The 27,118-nt window shown below is 40.2% G+C and overlaps 1 protein-coding gene across 1 annotated transcript; it reads left to right on the top strand.

Annotated features, from left to right (window-relative positions):
* The first annotated feature begins 3,287 nt into the window (after positions 1-3,287).
* cacnb3b (calcium channel, voltage-dependent, beta 3b) lies at positions 3,288-25,286 on the top strand. Its single transcript, XM_056238670.1, has 14 exons — positions 3,288-3,546; positions 16,016-16,135; positions 16,226-16,348; positions 16,431-16,552; positions 17,316-17,371; positions 17,577-17,596; positions 17,811-17,891; positions 19,294-19,352; positions 22,430-22,530; positions 22,679-22,830; positions 23,673-23,768; positions 23,897-24,067; positions 24,145-24,192; positions 25,176-25,286. Exons 1-13 carry the CDS (start codon positions 3,511-3,513, stop codon positions 24,172-24,174), a joined length of 1,167 nt encoding a protein of 388 aa, XP_056094645.1. The 5' UTR covers positions 3,288-3,510; the 3' UTR covers positions 24,175-24,192; positions 25,176-25,286.
* The last annotated feature ends 1,832 nt before the right edge of the window (positions 25,287-27,118 follow it).

Raw genomic sequence — 27,118 nt, forward strand, 5'->3', positions numbered from 1 at the left:
TCTTAACAACCTTAATGTGTCATTACAAGTGCACAGCCATGTGAGAACACGGTGAATCTGACTGCAGTGCAGTAAATGTGAAAGATATGAATAAAAATTATGTTTATTCAGCCAGCTGCTCACATACCCGTATTTTCTTCCTGTGTTCGATCGAAGTCCACAGTAGGCGATTGCCGAGTGCGCGCGCGCGATCATTGGTAACTAAGCAACAGTGGAGACTCAGACTGTCAGCCGATGACGGTGCTGTGTGGTTTTCTGAGAATCTCAGCTCAAATGGATAGTTCATCCGAATCAGATGTTGAACACACGGAGAAGGTTTGATCACGCGCGCGCGAACTCGACAATCAACTACTGTGGACTTCGACCGAAAACAGGATAAAGAGATTATTCCCTGCCTTCGTGAAAGCTCGGATCACAGTTGAGACTGATATATCAGCCCAGGCATCCACGATCCATTGGCAGATAGTGGCGTAAATCGCCCGGCGCTGTCTCCCCGTCTTGGTGAACGTGTGTTCACCATCCATGTAGTAGGCGCTCCGAATTATAAGGCGCACTGTCGTTTTTTGAGAAAATTAAAGACTTTTAAGTGCGCCTTATAGTGCGGAAAATACGGTATATAAAATTAACCATAAAAATCCGTCTCACAAGACCGAAGCAAGACACACACACAACTTGACGCAAGTGACGCAGCGGCAACCCATAGCGACGCGTTATTATAGCAACAACACCTCAGACTGACAGAAACGTAAAAATAAACGTGAATTTAGGCCACTTTAGTGTTGTACACATTATCATGTTAATTATAAGCAAATAAATTTTTTTTATTGACCACAATATACCAAAAGGTGCTATAAAATTGTTATTATTATTGTTATTGTTATTTACAGTTCGTATTATGCTCTGTTCATACTGTTCTGTCTAAATAAACAGGACATTTGCATTTACATTTGGGTTATGCAGTGTTTTCAAATTATATTTTACACTGGGGTGCCTTGAGATTTTATGCACTTTTGAAAGGTGCCCTGACTGAAAAAAGTTTGAGAAAGGCTGATCTAGATCAAGACTCCCTGGGAGTTTGTGTGAAAATCTTCCAGTGCTGTGAAAGATACAAAACAATGTAATCGCAACGGACCGGTAAATCCTCTTAGTGCTATAACAAAAGCATCACTGCATGAATGCAGTAACCAATAGAACAGACTGAATCAGTTTTATCATGATGCTATGAAACATGAGGGTATGTGATCTTCTTTATTGAACTGTTGTAAAGCAATTTAAAAAAGTCCATTTTACAGCAATATTCGCATTCACTTTGTGTATTTTTGCTTTGCCAACTAAAACAGTTTCAAACCAAGTCACAGGAGAATCGCCTGTTGTGAATCTGATTAATTCAGTGTTTTGGAACAAATTGTTTGAAGTCACTTGTTTCATTGATGAACGAAACAGCCTGTTTGAACGAATCATTTGACTGAATGATTCAAAGACTCAAAACCTGCAGAAAAAGTTGGAACGCGACACCAACGTTGAAACGCCCGTTGGAACCAACAAAAAGTTGGAACGCAAAGAAGCGGAGCGATTTAAAAAAAACTGTGAAAAAAACCCCAAAAAAATCTCATTTAAAAAACTGGAACTGTTGTATAAAAGTATTTGGGCCACTTATTTCAGTGGTCTCTATTGAAAATGGCATGATCATTTAATGTCTTTCGGGTCAAAACACTGATTGTTTTTTTTGTTTCGTTTTTTGGAGTCTATTATCATTAATTCACATAGGATTTAAAAAACACTTAATTCACTTTTAATTCACTGTTCCCCATTATAGGGCACCAAATGCATTAGTGCAATTGGTTTCCCAGCTGTTTCTCATCAGGCAGATGTGTTTGTTTGCATTGTTAATTCATGCACAAGTGAGCTTCAGTCTGGTCCTGATTTAATTTTTGCATTAGCTTCTGCTGGTGTTGGAGTCTTCTGCTCATTGGAACAAGCAGGAAATGAAAGAGAAACCAGGGAACTACTACCATATGGTACATTAGTGCAGTAATCAGATTAATTCACAAAAGGTTTGGCAATTTATTAAGTCTTTTAACAATTGTAAAGAAAAGTGTCAGTGTATTCAAAAACAATGATCACAGATTGGCTCAGAGACAGACTAAACTACGGCATGCAGTTAGTATCACGAGTCTTACAGATTTTGTCTTTACAGATTACTCTTTTTGTCTTTGAATGTACTGAGAATAGGTTACATCTGAGAAGCATTTATGCATTTGTATGTAAATAAGATGAAAAAAATAAGGATAAAAAAGTTGATATAAATGAGGCATGGTCTAAAACATTGATCCAATTTTTGATTACTTTTTGTTTTACTTTCATATTTTAAAAACAAGTAAAAACCAAGGCCTATTATATTGAGTATCCCTGCCATACAGAATGGTTAAAAATATGAATATATTTATGTAGTAATTATTGTAATTATGGATACCAATGTGTACAATAGTAAAGTGACAGAACTGGGATAGTTCATCCCAAAACGAACATTTTGTCATAATTTACTCCCTCAAGTTGTTCCAAACCTGTATGAATTTCTTTCTTCTGCTGAACACAAAAGAAGATATTTTGAAGAAGGCCAGAAACTAAACAGTTGATGAACCCCATTGACTTCCATAGTATTATTTTTTTCATGGAAGTAAATTGGTTACCCATATTCTTCTAAATATCTTCTTTTGTGTTCAGCAGAAGAAAGAAATTCATACAGGGTTGGAACAAAAATTTTCATTTTTGGGTGAATTATCCCTTTAACATATCACATTTAGTCATTTAGCAGATGCTTTTATCCAAAGCAGCTTACAAATGAGGAACATCTGTATTTCATCATACAGAGCCAACAATGACACAAAAACTAGCCTACCTGTTACCTTTGGTTTACCAAATATGTGGCCCGAAACTTCAATGCTTTGTAGCCTACAGATGTTCAGAAAAGAATAGGGATATAATACTATGGCGAATGTGTTTAAAAACTATATGTAGCCTAATTAATTATATTTATTTTTACCTATTCAGGCTTGCTTTTAATAATAGCAACACTTTGGGCATCATAATGTGATGGGTTTCACTTCACCCACACCCACTTCTTAAAGCACCTCTGTGTTTCCTGCTGCTCGTGTCTCGTGTGAGAGGTAAACATCTCCTCCCCCGCAACACTGGCTGCAGAACCGCATCTCCAGTGTGTGTGGAGCAGGGAGAAAATGGAGCCTGATTGAATGTGAGAGCAGGCAGAAGAAAGGCAAGCAGCGGAAGAAAGGCAAGCAGCGGCAGAGGGAGGGCGTTTGCTCTCACTGAGCAGCACAGCTCGGCTGCTGCAGTCAGGGCATCAATTTTGTATAGGCGTTGAGTGCAGCGCCAGTGCGTTCGCTAGCATCAGAGCTGAGGCTTCGGCTTCCCCTCTCTCTACCAGCCTCTTTACTCGCGTCTCGCTCGGACACGGAGTGATGGGGGGCGATACGAGCTGTCTCTATAGGCATGTCCGATTCTAGCGCAGCACTGCTCAGCTGCAAGGTAGGGATAGTTTGCTTTCTCTCTCCCTCACTTGCACTTTATCTCTGTCACTCTCTCTCTCGCTCTCTCTTGCTCACTCACTGATTTTCTCTCGCGCGCTCCCTCTCTATTACATTTTCACTCCATGTGATTTTGTAATCAATCAGTGCTGCTTTGGTGAAGTGAATGAATTTTGCATGCATTCTGCCTGGGTCATAGTCTATTAATATCCTCATGCAAGCCTTTTTTATGAATAAATTATTCTCAGTCGAGATGGAGCCTTAGCTTTTCGACCAGCATGCAGACTCATCAAATGCATTCAGCTGCATTAAATGTTTAATTGAGAACATGTATTCTCTTTAACTCGCTCATATCTTTCTGTGGGTGTGCTTTTAAATTGTATTGCAAGCAGGTGATATGTCGTTTTGAAAGGCAGAAATGTCCATTCCAGGGGCTTGACGGTAGCCTAATATTTTTTATTAAGCAGGGTCAGAATGATCCAGTTTTAAGGTGAAACATTGCACTGAAAGGTGACAAAAATGCCTCAGATATTTATGTATAAGTTTTTATTTAAATGTATTATATTTAATCTATTATAAATGTATTTACATAAACTTAGGTCAATTTTAATTCTTCTGTTTTTGCTTTTATCATTTCATAATTTTATTCCATAATATAATATTTTTGGTCTGTTTATTCACTTGACATAAATTCGTGGCATGCTGTGTATTTTATATTCAAGAAGAAATATATATTTTTAATAAACTCACCTAAATAAATCCCTTAATATCAATTCCAATGGGCAAATATGTGTAATAAAATAATAATAATTATAATTTAATTGCAGTCAATTTAGTTCAGCCTTTCTTCTGATACTGATTAGACTAATAATATAATGCAAAAATGCACTGTTGTTGCATGTAGTTGATTCTTCTGTGATCCCTGTTCTCATCACAATCAGGATCTGTCCTGCATCATCTCCATGTTCAAACACATTGCAGCAGGCGTACAGGAGACTGGGAATCAGATTCTGACAATATGAATGAAAATAGGGCATGAAACTGTTTGAAGTATAGGAGAATGAATGACTGTTATCTAACAAGCCTTGTGGACAAGGGGAGGTTCATTGATTTTTACCCCCTGTTGACTGTGTGCTGCTATTGCACACACAACAAGTTGTGCTAAACACAGAGCTGCCAACATTCATATTCACATGTATCTGCGCCTGCAAAGCACAGCAGTTGAAAGAAAAGGCAAAATACAATGCTTTAAAAATCTGGGATTGAAAATGTTCTTTAAACCTAGAAATAAACAAAGTTTAAGGATTTTGAAAAATTCTACATTATGATGTCAAGTATGTAAAATGATTACATTAAAGGGGTGGTTGATTATTATTTCACTTTTTTAACTTTAGTTAGTGTGTAACGTTGCTGTTTGAGCATAAACAACATCTGCAAAGTTACAATGCTCAAAGTTCAAAGCAAAGGGAGATACACTCACCTAAAGGATTATTAGAAACACCATACCAATACTGTGTTTGACCCCCTTTGCCTTCAGAACTGCCTTAATTCTACGTGGCATTGATTCAACAAGGTGCTGAAAGCATTCTTTAGAAATGTTGGCCCATATTGATTGGATAGCATCTTGCAGTTGATGGAGATTTGTGGGATGCACATCCAGGGCACGAAGCTCCCGTTCCACCACATCCCAAAGCTGCTCTATTGGGTTGAGATCTGGTGACTGTGGGGGCCATTTTAGTACAGTGAACTCATTGTCATGTCCAAGAAACCAATTTGAAATGATTCGAGCTTTGTGACATGGTGCATTATCCTGCTGGAAGTAGCCATCAGAGGATGGGTACATGGTGGCCATAAAGGGATGGACATGGTCAGAAACAATGCTCAGGAAGGCCGTGGCATTTAAACGATGCCCAATTGGCACTAAGGGGCCTAAAGTGTGCCAAGAAAACATCCCCCACACCATTACACCACCACCACTAGCCTGCACAGTGGTAACAAGGCATGATGGATCCATGTTCTCATTCTGTTTACGCCAAATTCTGACTCTACCATCTGAATGTCTCAACAGAAATTGAGACTCATCAGACCAGGCAACATTTTTCCAGTCTTCAACTGTCCAAGTAGTCAAGCACATTTGTGAGTCAGCTCAAACTGTAGCATCAGTCTTTTCACATGCAATAGAAAGTCACTCTGTGTGCATCTCACAACAGTTCCTATACAAGCGATTTATAGATTATCATGACAGAATATGCTAATTGAAGATAGTTAACTCCACATCAGCAACATAAATTCATCAACTAACCATTCAGAGATGTCCTGTTGCATTCTACATGTTGTCACTTCTTCTTAGTCTTTCCTTATTTGTCTGACTCCGGTTTAAACATAAAAGGCAGAACAGTTTCTGACATTTTAACATGTGTCTGCATGAGGTAAACGGAGCTGCTAACGCACACACTCTTAAAGCTCCGCCCACTGTGTCGGGAGCTGCAGCTCATTTGCATTTAAAGGGCCAGACACAAAACGGTGCGTTTTTGCTAACCCTCAAAAAGAGACAACTTTAACATGCTATATAAAAATATCTGTGGGGTATTTTGAGCTAAAACTTCACATACACACTCTGGGCCCATCAGAGATTTATTTTACATCTTGTGAAAAGGGCATTACACCACCCCTTTAATCATGTGAAAGCCTTTGTACAAACAGTCAGATTTCCATCCTCTGAAGCTCAAGAAAAAAAAATCATGATCATCATGTTTTACACAAAATTGTGGAGTTCATGCAGCTCGAGTGTTGCTGTCATTAAAGCAAAAGAAAGTTCTGTCATGACAACTCTTTGGGCCCTATCTTGCACTCGGCGCAAATGACTTTGTACACTGACGCATGTATCATTCCTATTTTGCACCCGCGCAAAGTGGACTTTTCCCTCCACAGACGCACGTCGGTTAACTAAGAAATACACTTGCGCTCCCCGGGGCGGTTCAGCGCAAAGAGGAGGCGTGTTCCGGCGCAAACTTTCCCTCATGCTATTTTGCTGTTCTATAAAACAATTGCGCCACTGACCAGAAAAAACCTAGTCTAAAGTCAGTGGCGCGTTGCGCGTTGTTCATTATGCTATTTTAAGGGCGCATGCTTGGCCATAATCAATGTAGCGTGTGCACAACGCGCATAGGCCTACACGTTGATTCTCTCATCTAAGCAGCAGTTTTCATTTTTGCATATCATACATTATAGATAGATAGATAGATAGATAGATAGATAGATAGATAGATAGATAGATAGATAGATAGATAGATAGATAGATAGATAGATAGACAATTTATTATAAAAGCATACATTTAGCTTACACATTTACCCAAATTATCATACGCCTGTTTAACAGAAGTTAATTTGGGTGGGTTTCTCCATCCCCAATGTCACTTCTCTGTGTTTTACGGCCCTGACGAGAACGTTGCTCTCCTCGGCTGTGAACCGCTCCTGGCGCGCGCCTGGCAAATCCGCCGTTATAATAGGAATCCGCTTTAGAACAAGCGCACCTGCTCTTAAAGGGAATGTGAGATGACGCTCTGATTGGTTTATTTCACGTTACGCCCAAACCACACCTATGAATAATGAAGCTACTTCAGACCAACCCCTTTTAGATTTGCGCCAGGCGCAAGAGGCATTTATCCCGCCGGGAAAATAGCAACAGCGCCGGGATCCGCCCACAAAGTTACTTGCGCTTTGCGCTTTGACACTTGCATTTCAGATCGTTAAAATAGGGCCCTTTGAGTGTTTGGCATGGCAATGGATTTGACAATGTTGATATGTTTGGTTTTGGTGGAATAGTTCTGCTACTCTACTGTTGGCTATTGCTTCTGCTGCAGAGCAAGTACGAGACTTACTACTACCAATACACAACACACTACAAGTAAGACATGCTGCTTCTGTACAATATAGCATACATTAAAATTGAATTACCCATAGCACATATATTCAGGTGGAGCTGGGGAAGGTGGAGGGTTTCTGAAAGCACGCTGCAACTGCTACAGCAAATGCTGACCAAGTATTTGAAGGTTGAGCATGCAGTGAGCTCATTGTCTACTGATACAGCAGGAACCAATCAGCTGTGCCCTATTGAGAATGATGTGATTGCAAGCAGATTAAGTCAAGGACCAATCAGCCTTCGCCATCTAGAGTTTCATGACAGAACTTTGTTTATAAACATTCTGAAAACATTCAGAAATTCAAAATAATTTTTCAATTAAACTTTTGGTAACACTTTACTTAAAGGATTAGTTCACCTCAAAATGGAAATTTCCTGATAATTTACTTACCCCAATACCATCCAAGATGTTCATGTCTTTCTTCAGTGGAAAAGAAATTAAGTTTTTTGAGGAAAACATTTCAGGACTCACACAATGGACTTCAACGGTAACCAAATTGTTGAAGTCCAAATCAATGGAGTTTCAAAGGGTTTTTGAAGTGCTTCAAAGGGCTCTGCACAATCCCAGCTGAGGAATAAGGTCTTATCTAGCGAAACAATCGCTAGATAATAAATTTATATACAAAATAAAAATGTATATACTTTTTAACCACAATTGTTCGTCTTGTGCTGGTCTGCGATGCGCCAGGCATTACGTAATCACGTTGGAAAGGTCACGCTGGACGTAGGCGGAAGTACCGCCCCATTGTTTACAAGCGTGGAGAAGGAGGATCGTTCAAATTTGATTGTATGTTGAATGACATATTTATGTCTTTGTGTCAGTTTATTGTTTAAAATGGTCATTTCGTGTACGCATCCTGGATGTTTAAAACATTGGGGCGGTACGTCCAGTGTGACCTTTCCAACGTGATTACGTAATGGATTGTTTATCCGCTCGGCTCAAAGTCCAAACGGCAGCGCAGCGCGACCAGGAGCCCGTTCTTCGTAAGTCGCTAACTCACTAAGCTGGATTTGATTGTTAGCGATTTGGCATGATCTCGGATGTTTTAAGCAACGTACGAAGAAGGGGCCCAGAGCACGACTCGCGAGCTCACTAGAGCAGATGCGTTTACTCTGATCGCTTGGCCTCGGTCACGAGATCCAATGAGAAGCGCTTGAATTCAGCGAAGAACACAAATGTCTCAGTGATTTATGGTGCGTTCACGTGCTATGGTAATTATGGTAAATAAAGCCGACGTGAAAAATGCACATTAACACCCCCTCATGTGGTATTTTCCACTGGGCAACTCGTGTAATATATTTTGATGCACGAGTTGCCGAGATGAGATAACCTTTGACCTTTTCAAAATGGCGGAGAGCAACGCGAGTGTCGTGAATGGTAAAAATATTTACTATTCATGATCTAGAAAATATACAGCATATTATTTACCGTTTGAGTTTTGATAAATAATTTTCTTGCTGTAGCAGATGACTTAAAGCAGAACTCCGGCGCAAAATGAACCTTTGGTCTAATAAAACATTGGTACCTAGTCAACCGTTCTCTGAGATTTGTTTTCATGATAATCGAATGTAAAGAGTTTTATCTCTAAAAACTGTTTAGCGTATAACGCTAGTAATGGGGGCATTTAATAAGTAAAAAGAAATCGCTAGTTAAAACCACTAACAAGGCTCAAAATAGGCCCACACGAACACAACATAATGAGGGTCCCTACATGCAAAACGAAGCATTGAGAACTTTGTAAGTGTACAGACCGTTTAATAAGAAGATAAAGATAAAGACAGTCCACTTCGTGTATACAGACAGGAGCCATCTTTGGAAAACAGTCTCGACTAATCAAACAACGAACGACGTGCTAAGTGAGCTGAACTGTATGAAGTTCAGTGAACTTCTGAACTGTATGAATGGCGTTCGTTGTTTGATTAGTCGAGACTGTTTTCCAAAGATGGCTCCTGTCTGTATACACGAAGTGGACTGTCTTTATCTTTATCTTCTTATTAAACGGTCTGTACACTTACAAAGTTAAGTTCTCAATGCTTCTTTTTGCATGTAGGGACCCTCATTATGTTACTGTGTTCGTGTGGGGCTATTTTGAGCCTTGTTAGTGGTATAAACTAGCGATTTCTTTTTACTTATTATATGCCCCCATTTCTAGCGTTATACGCTAAACAGTTTTTAGAGATGAAACTCTTTACATTCGATTATCATGAAAACAAATCTCAGAGAACGGTTGACTAGGTAGCAATGTTTTATTAGACCAAAGGTTCATTTTGCGCCGGAGTTCTCCTTTAAGCAATCTAAAATAGTTTTAGCTAAATAACAGGTCTGGATCTCCATCTTTGTACCACATTACGACAACAAAAGCACGTGAACGCAACACACTGGTAAATACCAGTTCACAAGTGGAAAATTTCATATTTTTCATAGCACGTGAACGCACCATTAAACCAGTTTAAAGGCAGATGAAACAGCGCTGACGAACAGGAGAAACACTGTGTGCAACGATACAGTCAGAAGGCTTTAAGCCATCTACAAATTTGCATCATTTACCATGGATTTACTGTAACATTAGTATATTAACTCCACCATGAAATGTGGGATATACATATTGAATTGTATTATATTATTAATGTAGACAATGTACTAAAGAACTAATGAAATATAATTACAGTATTTAATGTATTTAGGCTGTACTGTTTTTCATACATTTCATGAAGATACCTCAGATTTGTGAAACGTTCACCTGTTTGGCAAGTGTTTGTCATGATATGTTCTGACAATAAAGAGTAGTTTAAAACCACAATTAACGCTCTGGTTTCTACAACTTTCAGTTATGAGCAAAAATCTTTAAACTTGAAATAAACCTTTAAACTTGAAATAAATAAATCTAAAGACGAAACCCTGCTTGTAATGCACATTAAAATGCATTGGTCTCATGAATAATTGTAACCACAGTTATTATACATTATAATACGCATATATTAATTGCTACACCTTTAGAAAGTATAATGCATTAAAAAGGTATTCATAAAGGCTTTAAGTAAAGTATTAGCCAGCCTTTCACTCAAATTGTTTTGCTGACAATATTATTTGCAACACAAAATTGTTTAATTATAGAACAACTAAAAATAGATGTACTGTATTTTCAAAAGTGCTCTCAGACTTTGGACCCCACTGTCTGTTAAAAATGCAAATGAGAGATGCTTTGTAGCTGATGATACAAATTTTAAAACATTTAGAGTAAATATTAATAACTTTATTTCAGCTGCATACTGTAAGCATTGCATGCAGCCCTTTCTGGGAATGTCTAATGGATAGAATGTGTGTTATAAGTGGATAAGGTGTTGTGGAAATACTCAGATGATGTTGCTATGCATCGTGTGTTTTAAAGGATTACATTATCGATCAAGGTACTGAGTGAAAAATTGCTTAGTCTGTCGGGTCATCTGAAAACAACCCAGAGTTAATGTACGTTTAAACTGTGTGTGTAAGGAACACAAAGTGCGTGTCACAGCAAGTACACTGACGCTTACTGTTTGCGGGCAAACCCTGCATCACTGTTACCTCCGGTTGATAAAAGTGGCCAAAAAGAAAGAAAAATGTGTTTGATATTGTGTGCTGTTGTGCTTCAAAGCCCTCCTCTATCTCTCTTTTAATATATTTCTAAACTGAACACATGAAAGAGATGAACATGGTGTAGAATAGATCATCCAAGAGCTGGTTCAGGATAGCTTTGTGATAGAGATGCCTCCCATAGCAGGGCTGCCTTTTAATTAACATGTTCATTTAGACGGGAGGTATATTTTAATCGCACATAAGAATCTTATCTTAGCCGGTGTCTGCTTAATTATGCTTTATCTCTTTCGACGGTAGGTGTCGCAGACACCTGCGCCCTGCGGCTGCCTTTGATATTTAAATCATATCCTCACTGTGTTCTGGATTTTGGAGGGAAAGAGAGCAAGACAAAGGCTGGTCTGGAGGGGAAATCAGAGGGATGGAGGATTTCAATACTTGTTTAGGGTCAGTGGGTGTTTTGTTTTCGGTGCATTTCTTCTAGGGTCGGAAATGAATGGGGGCTAGGGGCAAAAATTAGGCAAACATGCGGCTGTCGTGATTAAAAGGGAAATGTGTAAATGAATAAAAAGTGTTGATTGTTGCATTACATTTAGATCTGCTTACGTTGCATCAGATTTCTTTTTCTTTTTTGCAGCATTGTAACCAACCACACGTTTCTGTTGAGCTTATGAATTCATTTATGTATTCTATTATTCAACATAATTATTGGTATCATATCAAGAGCAATAATCGTCCATGATGTGTCATGATTCTGCCCTCTTGTCATTTCATTTCTCTAGTCTTGAGGCAGGATCATGACAGACCCTTGTTTTGTGTGCAAGCACATGGTCTTGTGTTTTGAGCCATGTGCTTGTGTTGTCTCGTTACGTTACCCCGCCCCCTTGTTATCCTCGTCTCGTCATTATTGTCTAGTCAGTTTCACCTGTCCTTGTCTAGTCAGCTTCACCTGTCTTTGTCATTAGTGTTCCCTTTATTATCCCCTTGTGTTTGCTGTCCTGTGTCGGTACATTGTCAAGCTGTGCGTGTTACTCTTTGTGAGAGTCCTGTGAGTACTTAGTCTGAATATTGTATTAAGAATTGTGAGTTTATGTAGCTGTTTGTTTTCTTCATCTTGTCTTTATCAGTCAGTATCTAGTCATAGTTTATTTCCTGTCTTAGTCTAGTTGTACTGCCCCATCTGTCCTGTTTTGCCCCCCTCGTGGGTTTTTGTTTTCTGTTTTGTGCCTCAATAAATCCCTGTTAGTCTGCATATTGTCTGCGTTTGGGTTTGCTCCTCAACCACATGACAGAATGTACCGACCAAAACCGAACCCTGCAGACCGTTTGCCCGTCCCTGCCAAGCGTTATCCGGACCCCCTTAGAGAAGTCTGGTTGTCTTCTCCCCTCAACAAGAGGAGTGTCACCCTTCCATACTCACCCGAGGGTGAGTGGATCTTGTCGAACTTCTCTCGTCTGTATGACCACTTCTCCCGGGAGGAGTCCGAGGCAGCATCCTCGAGGTCTTCACCTTCTGCCCGCCTACCTATCATTCGCGAGGGTCGAATGATAGGCGTCGTGACGCTTGGGGACCAGGCTGGCTCCCTCACAACTCCTGGCACTTCTTCTACCTCCTTCGGTCTTCGAGGGAAACGAGGGAGGTGAACCTCGTGGGACTCTTCTTCAGAGTCCTCAGCGTCGGAGTCTATCCTGCCAGAGATAACCCCTCCTTCGCACGACACAGTTCCCGCCGTGCTTCCCCAACCCGTCTCAGCTCCGGCGATGGTCTCTGCTTCTCGACCTAGGAGAAAGAGGAGGAAGAGGGGAGCCTCCCGTTCTTCAAGCGCCATCACAGAGCCGCCCGCTGCAGTCACAGAGCCGCCCGCTGCAGTCACAGAGCCGCCCGCTGCAGTCACAGAGCCGCCCGCTGCAGGTCACAGAGCCGCCCGCTGCAGGTCACAGGGCCGCCCGCTGCAGGTCACAGAGCCGCCCGCTGCAGGTCACAGGGCCGCCCGCTGCAGGTCACAGAGCCGCCCGCTGCAGTCACAGAGCCGCCCGCTGCAGTCACAGGGCCGCCCGCTGCAGGTCACAGAGCCGCCCGCTGCAGGTCACAGGGCCGCCCGCTGCAGGTCACAGAGCCGCCCGCTGCAGGTCACAGAGCCGCCCGCTGCAGGTCACAGAGCCGCCCGCTGCAGGTCACAGAGCCGCCCGCTGCAGGTCACAGAGCCGCCCGCTGCAGGTCACAGAGCCGCCCGCTGCAGGTCACAGAGCCGCCCGCTGCAGGTCACAGGGCCGCCCGCTGCAGGTCACAGAGCCGCCCGCTGCAGGTCACAGAGCCGCCCGCTGCAGGTCACAGAGCCGCCCGCTGCAGGTCACAGAGCCGCCCGCTGCAGGTCACAGAGCCGCCCGCTGCAGGTCACAGAGCCGCCCGCTGCAGTCACAGAGCCCGCCGCTGTGAAGGTGGTCCCAGCACCCGGTGCTGAGAGAACAGTTCCTGAGCCAACTTCTGAGAGAGCTGTTTCCGAGCTCGCTGCTCCAGCTCCTGAGAGTGCTGCACAGGAGAGCGCTTCCGAGTTTGATATGAGCTCTTCATCTGAGTCTGAGGTGAAGAGCGCTGGTTCGGTTTCTGCTACAGGGTACACAGATCCCTTTGTGATGGCTCCGCAGCCAGCCACGTTGTTGTCCGTCTCTGTTCCACAGTCGCCTACTTCTCTCCCTGTCTCCTGTCCTGTGCTGTCTCCTTCCCCGTCCCAGTCAAGTTCCCCCAGCGCTACTCAATGTGTCACCCTGTCTCAGTCTAGTTCCCCTATGGCTTCTCCTCGAGTGCCCCCACCCAAGTCCGCCCGGAATCCTCGTCCCAAGCCCTCATCCCGTGGACCTAAGACCCCCAGCACTCCTACCCACCCTGGACAGTTCCCCAAGAACTTTCTTGTTCCCCCGCCCCCCCTCCCTTGTTTGTTATTTTTATTGATGCATCCCAACCCCATTGTATATTCTTGTATGCCGTTGCTTTTATTTGTCATGTTTTGTTGGTTTGTGTCTGTTTCCCAGTCTGTCATGTCTCGTGTTTGATGTCCTCTTTTGGAGCGTCTGGTAGCCGCTCCTTAAGGTGGGGGTTCTGTCATGATTCTGCCCTCTTGTCATTTCATTTCTCTAGTCTTAAGGCAGGATCATGACAGACCCTTGTTTTGTGTGCAAGCACATGGTCTTGTGTTTTGAGCCATGTGCTTGTGTTGTCTCGTTACGTTACCCCGCCCCCTTGTTCTCCTCGTCTAGTCAGTTTCACCTGTCCTTGTCTAGTCAGCTTCACCTGTCTTTGTCATTAGTGTTCCCTTTATTATCCCCTTGTGTTTGCTGTCCTGTGTCGGTACATTGTCAACCTGTGCGTGTTACTCTTTGTGAGAGTCCTGTGAGTACTTAGTCTGAATATTGTATTAAGAATTGTGAGTTTATGTAGCTGTGGTTTCTTCATCTTGTCTTTATCAGTCAGTATCTAGTCCTAGTTTATTTCCTGTCTTAGTCTAGTTGTACTGCCCCATCTGTCCTGTTTTGCCCCCTCGTGGGTTTTTGTTTTGTGCCTCAATAAATCCCTGTTAGTCTGCATATCGTCTGCGTTTGGGTTCGCTCTTCAACCACATGACATGACGATTTTTGTCATAATTACCTTAAGTTTAAATTTTTTGGTTTATATACTTTTTGGTGGCAATTTACAATATGCAATTGTCATGTAAATAAATGGATGCCAACTTTGAATTAAACAGTCTATATTCTGATTGAATAAGGTAATTGGTTAAATGGAAGTATTTGACATAAATAGCAACATGTTAGAAGCATTTAAGTTGCCCTTTACAAAGGTAAAATGCCCCTGGAAGTCAAAAGACAATTCTATGTCTTATTAATTTTTTAGATTTCAATTTAAGGTCTTTATTGGCATGACAAATATTTTTACGTTTAGTATTGTCAAAGCATTAGCAGAAATTGCTGTGTGTCAGATAGAAATACCAAGTTCTGTCATGAAACTCCAGTCCCCGGTTTCACAGACAATGCATAAGCCTAGTCCCAGACTAAAAATGCATGTTTGAGCTGTTTTAAATGAAAGCAACTTGAACTGACATATCTTAAAATACGTCACTGCCATTGTTTTGTCTCAAGATGCACATCAGTAATGTTTTTTTTCTAAGGCATGTTTATAAAAGCTACCTTCATGTTTTAAATGAACTAAAGCCTAATCCTGGCTTAATCTAAACCCTGGCTGTGAAATCAGGCCTAAATGCAGGGTTGCCAGGTCTGTGCAACAAAAGTAGATCAATGACCAGTCAAAAGTTGCCCAAAAATAGACCAATGCGATTTTCTCCATCAGGCGGCCGAATTCTCCTCTAAATATGTACATTTGGGGGTGTTTTGGGGGTGTTGGAGTGCTGAAATCATACTTACGGTGGTGGAAACCTACCTGCGGCAACAACTTGGCAATACTGCCTAAATGGCACAGACTGAGGATTCCTTAATACAACCTGATGACATTAACATTGTTTACTACATGGCACATGCTGATTGGTTCCTGCAGCCAATGAGCTTGCTGCTCAACATGTAAATAGCTGGGGAGTGTTTACTCCACCCATATAGATATGCAACTGATAATTTTGATATATGCTGTTTTTGCAGCAGCAGTAGCCCATGTATTGGTGTATGTATTGGCAGTACCAAGGCTCTGTACTTGGTCTGCGGCAGCAATAATCTACAACAATATAAATAATCAGCAGCAGCAGCACAGCAGATCTATTCCGCCAAGACCAAATACTTTAACATTGTCATATCCATTATCATGCTAAAAATCTTCCAAGAATTGTCATGATAGAACTGAAAATAAAGCAATAAAAGGAAATCATATAATTGACAAAGGTGAATACAGTGAATTTACTAGTAAAAGTAAACAAAAGTAATTATAAAAATGAAATATGAAAGAGCATTTCTCACATTGCACTCTTGTCCTTTTTGCAGAGTTCAGCTGATTCCTACACTAGTAGACCATCGGATTCCGACCTGTCCCTGGAGGAGGACAAGGAGGCGTCTCGGCGTGAGGCCGAGCGCCAGGCCCACCTCCAGCTTGAGAGAGCCAAGGTTACACAGTCAATTACACCTCACCTTTAAATAACTTTAACTTCTCTTTGTTTTTTGTTACTTTTCTAATGTTTTCTCCTTTTTTTGTAGACCAAACCTGTGGCATTTGCAGTGAGAACCAATGTCAGCTACTGTGGGGCTCTTGATGAAGACTGTCCGGTTCAGGGTACTGCCATCAACTTTGAAACCAAAGATTTTCTACATATAAAAGAGGTAGGAAGCGATCAATGAACTAAAGTGATCAGTAAGCTAATGTTTCAGTGTTTTATTGAGCACATTGTCTCTCATCCTACAGAAGTATAATAATGACTGGTGGATCGGGAGGCTGGTGAAGGAGGGGGCAGATATTGCCTTCATCCCCAGCCCTGTTAAACTGGAGGCCATGCGGATCAAACAGGAACAGAAAGCAGCTCAGAGGTCTGAACTACAATTGCATTTCATTATATCTACTCATCATTGAATACTGTATATAGACCCATTCACACCAAGGACGATAATTATTTAAAAGTTCGTTTTTGAAATCATTCTAAACATTAAAGAATAGCCACACTACTCCACACTATAGCTATAACGATAATGGCACAGAGACGATATCATTGGAATCACTTTCACAATGATTTTTTCCCCAGCTGATGAACGATAACAACATTGACAGCCAATCAGAATCCATGCTGCTTTAAAGAGCTTGAGCATTTAAAGCCACAGATGACATAACTGAATCCCGTCACGTGCTTATAATAAAACGAATGGAGAATGATAGCATGCATTGGTGTGTCAGCTAAAGAAACTGACATGGCATTAAAACAAAACAAAACAAAAACAACATGAAAAGTTAAATAAACAAGTTAATAGTGAGTAGCGTATATTTTAGAAACAATATCGGCAGTGACTTTTGTGTATTTTGCCTTGTTCGAAACGAAGACAGAAATGACCCTCGTCAACATGCATCAGTGATGATGATAATTAGTACCGGTTCATTTTTGGTAGGCTAAACTATACCATAGGTGAGAGATAAACCCTTCTACCTTCAAATGCTGTGATTTGCAGTTGTGCTTGCTATTAAAAAGAAATCTCAGCTCATAAGTGCCACATGGGATTCTGAGTTCAAAGTATGATAACATACATTCAGCTATCCGCATGTCTTATCGTATAATTTCTAAACTGTTCATGTTGTCAACAGGAAAATGGGAGGGAATGCTTCATCTGGGGGCTGGAGGTCTACTCCTCCTTCTGCAGGTGAGAGGTATTTAAATACTCTCACACATCACTGTTTTACTGTTTAATGCCAGTACTATTGAGCCACTCTCATTTCCCCTTAGGGCATACCCTGCTTTTATCTGTCGGCATGATTTAATATTTCAGTTTAAAATTATTTTGCCATTTTGCGCAAAAACAGTGTATTTCCGATTTTCTTAAACACCTTTTTCTTGTTTTCAACAAGCCAAACAGAAGCAGAAGCAGGTAGGTGGTTAAAGATGCTCCCTTGATTCCATAATGCAACACAGTCCCTCAAAAAGTGGTATTGCATATTCGCAGTTAGTGTCTGGCCTCTCTGACGATTCACTGTAAGATATTTGAATGCTGTGTTATTGAAACTGGATCCCTTGAGGCTACTCATTAGATGTCGAGAAATGTTAGTTAAGATTCAGAGCGTGTGTGTGTGTGTGTGTTGCAGACTGAGCACGTTCCACCCTATGATGTGGTTCCATCCATGAGGCCTGTTGTTCTGGTTGGCCCCTCACTGAAAGGCTATGAGGTAAATTCTGCAGGGTTGAGTTTAATGGGTAAATACATATGTTATGTTGCAGTTCCTAATACAGTTACTGGCAATATAAGAATGATAGTATGACACTCACTGTTGTAAGTGACCCGAAACAATCAAATCAAAGACGTGAAACATTTACTAAGAAATCATCACTCAATCATTTCACTTGTGTGTCTTTTACCTCAATGTGGTGACATTATATATTAAGTCACCAAAATTACAATGAAGAACAAACAATGTTATTTTAGTATTATTTATATAACATTATAGTATTTCTTAATATTTTGAAGTAGATTTTTATTTTTGTTTTAATTTTAATTTTAGTTAGTAATAGAAATAGTCCTAAAAGTTAGTGCGTGTCATAATTATTTGTTTTTTATCTATATTTTAAATATTTCTTTATATCTTTAATGCATTTTTATTTCAGTTAATTTTATTAATTTTAGTAGTTCAAAATACACTTATATTTCAAGCTTTTTAAAGTTTAAGTTATTCGTCTAACTATATATATATATTATTTCAGCTTTATTTCAACTACAGAAAATCGTTTTAATAGATTAAATTTTAGCAAAAATCACATTTTGCAACAAGTTCATGCAGAGATTGACTTATCTAATATATGATATGATATGCCAGTGACACAATGACCTGCACTGTTTGTCACAAATGAAAGAAAAAACGTTAAATAATAACATTGTCATGGGAAAAAAAGATATATGCAGTTTATACTTATATTTACATTTAAATAATAATTTTATTGTTTACATTTAATATCATAGTTTTATTGGAATTTCATAAAAATGCAAAATACAGTTTCATGGCCTATGAAAAATATTTATGGTCAGTATTTGTATTTATATTTAATACTATATATAACATAATTATATTCAATAAAATGATGCAAAATACAGTTTCATTGCCCATGGAAGGTAATTATGGTGTTTAAATTCTTATCATTCACTTTTGGATCCTGTTATATATGACTGCTCAGGCAGTGTAAGATGGTATGTGAGAGGATTCACGAATGTGAAATATTTAAGTCCAGCTGTGGCACAGAGCTCTGGACACATTTGTCAGTCAGCTCTTTAACAGAGACACCAGGGACCTGCTTCTCCTGCCGACTCTACTCTCTATTTCAGGAGTCATTCATTTTTCAACCTGTGTCTAAATAAAACCACATCATCCAAACTATATTAGCCTTTTACATTCTTCACAATCCCCTGTTTAGGGCTCCCAGTTATTTTCCCCTCTAGATTCCTTAGACAACAAAATCACTGGTTATATGTTAACACTATTTATAGCTCAAGACCTGAATTACCTCAGATTGACAGGTTAATTATACATGAAAAGTTTCTGGGGTGTGCCTGTTTTCTCACAATCTTCTCTGATACAGGTGACTGATATGATGCAGAAAGCCTTGTTTGACTTCCTGAAACACAGGTTTGATGGGAGGTGAGTGAGCTAAGCTTAAAGGAACAATTCACCCAAAATGTGAATTTAGAAAAATGGATATAAATCGCTTACTCACCCTCATGTCGTTTAAAACCAATATGACTGACGTACTTATATAGAAGAAAAACATTATTTTTGTGGCCATTTTAAAGGTACACTATGTAACATTATGCCCTCTAGTGTTTAAAAAACAAAACTGTATGCATTTTACAGAAGAGGATTATTGTTGTGGTTGTGCTTCAGCTCTGCATGACTGTGCAGATGAATATGGTTCTTTCTCTTAACTAAAAAACAAGAGAGAGATTATCCTACTGCTCATAAAACATTCACTACTAGGCTTAAGAGATATAACCAGAGAAGCTAAGGATCTCTAAAAAATGCTGGGTTGTTTCAACCCAACTTTGGGTCAAACATGGACCAACCCAGCCATTGGGTTACATTTTAAAATAACTTTTTAACCCAATGTTTGGGTTTGTCCATATTTGACCCAAAATTGGGTTGAAACAGCCCAGCATTTTTTAGAGTGTTGTATCTATACCCATTAATAGACAAGGTATTTCCTTGTAAATAAATTCCAGCACAGCGCAACAACAGCTATAATGAAATGATCCTTCACAATAGATAATGCTTTACAATCAAATCTGTTAGAGAGCTACATATGGCAATTTATCTGTTCAATAAAATACCTTACTCACCTGTTGAGTAATACAAACGCCATCTCCGTGTCACCTTTACAACAGTTCAAATCACTCAGTTCTCACTATCTCTGAAAAGCCAAGCCAATGTTGATTTTCATTTTACTATGAGCTCTGTCATGTTCTCTTTTTGCCAGCAGACTCTCCTCTGAGAACGGGTGATTGGAGGTTCAATATTTAGCGTGTTCCATGTCAAGTTTTCTCACTCATTTCTCGTGTTTTCTCACTCAACTAATCTATGCCACTACCACACCATACACATGTCAAAGTAGCTGGGGCAAGAATGAGCATACGTGCGAGTGACGCATGTACGCAATTTCCCACGAAAACCATCCCCTTAGGTATAAAATATGAACACTTATAATAGGCTTACCATAGTGAATCAGGGTAAGACAAACCCCACATTTTGGAGGAATTGATGATGTATTGAATAAGTTACATAGTGTGCCTTTAAATACATGTAAAAAAATGATTTCCATTACACGAGAGTAGATGTTAAAACTTCATGCTGATTTGTACTCGGCTTTCGCCAAGATAAGCAAAACTAAGACGTAGCTTTACAGTAAACTATGCTTCTCCATCCATTTATGCTTCTTTCCATTTGGTGGTGTGACTCCCCTTCTGTCCGGCGTTAATGGCTGCAATGTACTTGGCGCGTCAGCACACGCGACGGCTGCAACTACAGGACCAGCACGACAACCGTCTGGATTGAGCCGAGTAGGGGACATCTCCAGGGTCTTCAAGTGGGCACCTTCCGTCCTCAGTGTTTCGTCGACTAGCCCACGACACCTCAAGAGGGCTCGACAGTGACTCTGGCATCCCAGAGTCACTCCCCTCCGTCCCCCACTCAACTCAGCCCAGCTTACTGACCTCTACATCCCTCCTGTTGCAATCTCACAATCTCTCCTCAACCCAACCATATGCGCCAACCCGTTTGACTAAGGCTGCCGAGCCCCACTTGTGCGTTAATATGCAGTTTCAGTGGCAACGGTTCCGTATGGCATACCTCCTACCGCACAACACAATATCTGCCCAACCACCCGTCATTCACGCAATATCCACAGGAACGTATACAAATAAACCAACAGACTCTTCAAGTTTTCAAGAATTCTACAACAAAACCGTAGCGTGGCGGCGTGTACACAGCCAGCTAGAATGTTTCCGTCTCAACCACAGCCAGTTGCTGCTCCTTTCTGCTGCTTCAGATAAGTTCTTTACTGTGCGACGCAACTCTTGGCCGCTGAATCCGACGTCTCTGAGGAACCGGGTTGTAGAGTGTGCCACAAAACCTCGACAACCCACTTCCACTGGATAAACCTGGACTCTCCATCCTCGCTGTTCTGCTTCAGTGGCCAGATGAGCATACCGCAGTTTCTTCCTCTCATCTACCGCATCCTCCCATGGCACTGTTAACTCTATCAGTTGAACAATGCGTGCTGATCCAGACCACAAAACAATATCTGGTCGTAGGTTAGTGGTGGCAATCTCAGGTGGAAAAATAAGCCGTTGATCAAGATCAGCCAGCCTCTTCCAGTCCCCAGCAGCTTCCAGTTGTCCTGGGCGAGAATTGGTGTTAACACCTTTTCTTGGTGGTTGCTCGTCTGGACGGAGGAATATTGTCTTCTGCGTGTAATGTTTTGCTAGAACAGGCGGCAACTTATTGGTCATACTATGCTTGCCTTCCAATGCTAAAGCCAAACATCGCAGTACTTGGTCATGGCGCCAAGTAAACCGACCTTGGCTTAGAGCCACCTTACATCCTGTCAAAATGTGCCTTGATGTGGCAGGTGATGAACACAAAGGACAAGAGGGATCCTCTCCTACCCAGAGGTTTAGGTTCTGCGGTGATGGAAGAACATCATATGTTGACCTAATAAGGAAACTGATTCTACTCTCTTCTATTGACCAAAGGTCTTGCCAGCCCATCTTGCGTTGTTCCACACTCTCGCATCTCATCCACTCTCCCTGCTTGGCCTGGGAAATGGCCTTTATACACCTCATCCTCTCCTCCTGCTTTCGCACCTCGTTGACTACCAGCTTCCTCCTTTGAGCTGGGCCTGCCTTGTGCCATTTAGGAGGAGCTAAACTGAGTCCAAAACCCCCTCTTCCATGCTGTACCTGTCCCACGATATCCCCAATTTGAAGGGCAGCCTTTGCCTCTACAACAGATTTCTTTGCTGACCACTTTCTACCAGTTTTTAACACAGGTGCTGCCTCCCTTACACATTTGTCGCGTGACTCTCTACTATATAATTCAGTGAATGGGGACTGGGGCTGTCAAGCTTCAAAATATCAAAAAAGCACCATAAAGTATCATAAAAGTGGTCCATACTTGTGTGCTATATTACGAGTCTTCTGAATGTTTTTCTTTTTTCATGGCAGGATTTCTATCACACGGGTGACTGCAGATCTGTCTCTGGCTAAAAGGTCTGTTATCAATAAGAAAGCTATCATGGAGAGGTCGAACACTCGCTCCAGTCTGGGTGAGTGACAAACATACAGGGGTAAAGCTAAATAGTACATAAATATTACGAGTGGTAAAGTATTTTTGAGTATGAAGGATCTCATTTGTTGTTTCATTATTAATGTAGTCCCTATTCTCATGTCTGCCTCGCTCTCTCTCCCTCTCAGCGGAGGTGCAGAGTGAGATTGAGAGAATATTTGAGCTGGCTAAAAGTCTGCAGTTGGTGATCTTGGATGCTGATACTATCAACCATCCCGCACAGCTTCTCAAGACCTCTCTCGCTCCCATCATTGTCTATGTGAAAGTGTCCTCTCCAAAGGTGCAACAATATTTAACGGGTCAATAAATCAGAACCCAAATGCATTTTATTTACAGACTGTGATCAAACATAAAGGCTAGGCATGGCCAAGACAGGACAGGACCTTACCCACAGAGGTTACAGTGAAACAATACTTGACAAGGACACATGGCAAACATGAGGGCTTAAATACAAAAGGACTAATGACTAGACACGGGACACTTGTGAACAATTATTAAACAATGAACCAATGACATCATGACACATCAGACAAGGGAACACATGGCAGGATCACATGACTATAACAGGGAATCATATGACAACAGGTGCTTTTAATGCTTGTTGAATGTGCTTTTATGTTTTTTCCTGTCCCAGACTGATACTTAAAATATGAAGAATCCATAATAAAAATACAAATTATTACTTTTAATAATTAAATTATCATAAAAATATGATCATGAGTAAAAATAAACTATTATTATTTGAAAATTGAAAATGATTTATATGATTTTAGACCCATTTCCTTCTATCATTTCCACCATAACCAGCAATTTGGCCCCTATATTATTTAGATATTATTATTATTATTAAAATATTATCCAATTGTTTTAGCAAGACCAATGAGTGTTTTAAACCACTCAAAATGATCAAACAAAATACATAGAGTTGTGATTAAAGTTACTTTTGCTGTTTCATAAAAATGAAAAATGAATGTATATTTACTATTGAACATTGATAATAGACTAATTAATTTTGTGTTTGAAAAGTGTGCTTATTTTTTCCACAGGGTTAAAAGTTATATAATTCCCTGAAGCATTGCTCCCGCTTTTGTCCCTCATTTTCTGTCACTCCTTCTACCTCAGGTTCTTCAAAGACTCATTAAGTCCAGAGGGAAATCTCAAAGCAAACATCTCAACGTGCAATTGATGGCTGGAGATAAACTAGCACAGTGCCCACCAGTGAGTCCCAGTACTGCACATACATCCAGCTCCTGTTAACGGACATTAAACCGAAGCAACAAATGAACAGAAGCAATATCCTGCACTTTTACATACTGTTTATCCTCACTGCTTTGCTCTTGCATTAGGAAATGTTTGATGTTATACTGGATGAGAATCAGTTAGAGGATGCCTGCGAACACCTGGCCGAATATTTAGATATATACTGGCGTGCCACTCACCTGCCAGGCGCCGCCCCCCTGAACCCTCTACTGGAGCAAAATGTAGTTACACCCCCCTCAGCTAACTCTAGCCAACAGGTGAGTGTTCAAATGTTAACTGCATGGACTTCACTTGCTTAATTGATCTTAAACACTCTCTCATTCTCTACCTTCAGTTCTCAGAGACGCAGGAGCTAATTGAATGAGTACTACCACAAATAAGCGTGAGTGTTGGATCGATTTTCATCAGTTAAGATCAGTACCGTTAATGTGTATTTCCCGGTCAGGGTTTATTTTGCATACATTAGCTTTTTTATTGTTAAAATGATAATATTAATAATAACAACAATACATTTTAAAGAAGCACATGCTCATTTTTACTTCATTAAAAAGTTTTTACACATCAAGAAAAGTATGTTTGAAAAATAATTAAAATAATGTCTTATATCAGACTAATAAATGGTGGTTTCATTTTGTATGAATTTTTCCCTTTTTATTTTATTTATTTATTTTTTACTACTTGCTTCATTATATCTCGTTAATCCACCCTATATTTGGACACTTTCACTAGCGGAATAGATTAATGTAAATTCTACAATGGCATCTGAAACCAGTTTTAATTTAGAATTATTTATTCTACTGTTCTTGTATTTATTATTATTTTTAATTAGCTTTTATTTTTATATTTTTATTTTAAAGTTTGTCATTTTTATTAGCTTTTAAAAAATATTTTTTATGAATATTTCTATATAGGTTGTTTTAGTACTTTAACTTATTTTATTTTTTCAATTAGTTGCCGATGCAACATTTCTAATTGTTGTGTTTTTTAAAGTGTATTTATAATGTAATGTAATTTTACTAGTTTTCATTTTAGTTTTATTTAATGATTAACTGAAGCACTGCTTTGACGTGATGACCTAGGTATCAGTATAACAACGGCCGTATTGCACAACATTTCTAATTGTTGTGTTTTTTAAAGTGTATTTATAATGTAATGTAATTTTACTAGTTTTCATTTTAGTTTTATTTAATGATTAACTGAAGCACTGCTTTGACGTGATGACCTAGGTATCAGTATAACAACGGCCGTATTGCACAACAAACAAAAAAATTGGTGCACTATTAAATAACAAGTGACAGTAAGCTTGTCACCAGGGTGTTTATAACCATAATGATCCCTTTCTCCACTGCTCTCTGACTGTTATAGAGTGACACAGAACATTCCAGAAAGACCCCCAGAATATTCCTCAAAGGCCAGCCACTCACTGCCCCAGAATGAGATGGGGCTCACAGCAACTGCCCCCCCCCCCCCCCCCCCCCCCCCCCCCCCAACCCTCCCGATGAGAAAGAGGAGGAGCGGAGGGATGGAGAATGAAATGAGGGCCAGAGGAGAAGTGGACCAATCCCAGCCTCACTGGCGGTGACAGCACACACCCTTCCGTGCACTAACACACGTGTCGTCCTTTACATCTCAGGACCACTGCTGCAGGTCTTCAGCCAACACACACACACTCTGGCTGGTATACACACATTCAACTGGTCTGAACGTCCCTGCTGAGACCCACGCTGAGATCAAAAGGGGTTTTCCCTCAAACCCCTGGGTGGTGCCGTCTGTCCGCCAGGTTCGGCCAGCCTGACTCTTATCTCCGGGGTGAGGCTGGCACTGGCATCAGAGCATCCATACCATGCCCTAACAAAGAAGGGCACCCCATGTCACAACTGCCAGTCAGCTCACCATGTCTCCACCTCCTGCATCGCTTTTGATTTGTTTTTTTAAGGTTTATCAAGACCGTAGCTTTTCCCCAATTCACTTCATTTAAATTATTAGCTCATAACCCTATAAGCTTTATGTAGCACAACTCTCAAATTACAGTTGGGACTATTTGTAACTGAAAAAGTTTTTACTTTTCTTTATGTCCTGTTCTCCTTTTCTTGTGTCCTTTTTACTGCATCCACTGGGAATCTTTAATTTTATATCAACCGGGGTAAATCCACTAGTAACTCATCAGTATTTACAACCACATTGCACGAATATCACCCTTTCAGATCAATGAAAAGCAGACCACATGAATGTTTGTACATCTTTTGCTCAGATCTCAGTATTGCATTAAACATCCTAATATAGTATTATTTACTTTGTGGTTCTCAACTGATGGGCCACAGGTCTCTTCTGATGGGACAGCAGGTGATAAAAAAAGCTAAATTATATCAATAGTATGGAGCCCTGCACATGACATGCAGGAGGGGGAGGGGAAATATTGTGGCCACGAATTAAGAATTCCTTCTCTCGTTTTAGCAAATTGTGGCCACTATTTACTAATTCTTTAACTCTTTGTAGTAAATCGTGGCCACACATTAAGAATTTGTTTCCATGACTTATTACAACATAATTTGTTCCCTCGTTTTAGTAAATCGTGGCCACGATGAACTAATTTGTTCCCTCGTTTTGATTTAACTAAAACAAGGGAACGAATCAGTACAATGTGGCCATGATTTAGTAAAATGATGGAACAAATTATGTCGTGCACACTATTTACACATTTCTCAATCCTGTGGTCATTTTTTCAAAACTCTTCACGCAGTTCTCCTAACCAACTTTAAGCTTGGAACACAAGATAATTCATTTCACATTCAAAATGCACTAAAACTACCAAAACACTTCATACATGTCTCAAATCAACACTAACACTTGCAAAGCTTTCCAACCAATAAACACACTTTGTCACTCATAAAACACAGACCTAAAAACACTAACAACCGTTAGCATTGTACTGTTTATAATTCACGGCAGTATGTTACATAGTCCATGTTTACATTACAGTTCAGTTTTCCCTTTGTATGGATGGTAATGAAATTGAAAGGCTAACATGTGTAGGTGTTCAGCTACATCTAATAGCTTTGATAGTATTTCATTTTTTAGATTCAGAATATATTTCAATATGGTATTACTATATAAATATAGCAAATTTCTTTCATTTATTTTTGTATTATGCTCGGTTTTGAATTAGTAAAACATGCTGACATATTAGTAAGTTATGGGAATGAATAGTTAATTCGTGGCCTTGATATACATATTTTATTTCCTCCCTGTCATGTGCGGGGCTCCGTAATACTGCAAATAACCATTTAATCATGCACAGTTAGAATGAC

The sequence above is a fragment of the Rhinichthys klamathensis genome, unplaced genomic scaffold (genome assembly GCF_029890125.1).
Source record: "Rhinichthys klamathensis goyatoka isolate OS25496 unplaced genomic scaffold, OSU_Roscu_1.1 h1tg000020l_1, whole genome shotgun sequence".
In the NCBI taxonomy this organism is placed as follows: Eukaryota; Metazoa; Chordata; class Actinopteri; order Cypriniformes; family Leuciscidae; genus Rhinichthys; species Rhinichthys klamathensis.

Coding starts and splice junctions, on each gene's coding strand:
- cacnb3b (XM_056238670.1), top strand. CDS start 3,511: ATGTCCGATTCTAGCGCAGCACTGCTCAGCTGCAAG. Junction 17,892..19,293: donor CCTCACTGAAAGGCTATGAG/GTAAATTCTGCA, acceptor TCTCTGATACAG/GTGACTGATATGATGCAGAA. Junction 22,531..22,678: donor GAACACTCGCTCCAGTCTGG/GTGAGTGACAAA, acceptor TCTCCCTCTCAG/CGGAGGTGCAGAGTGAGATT.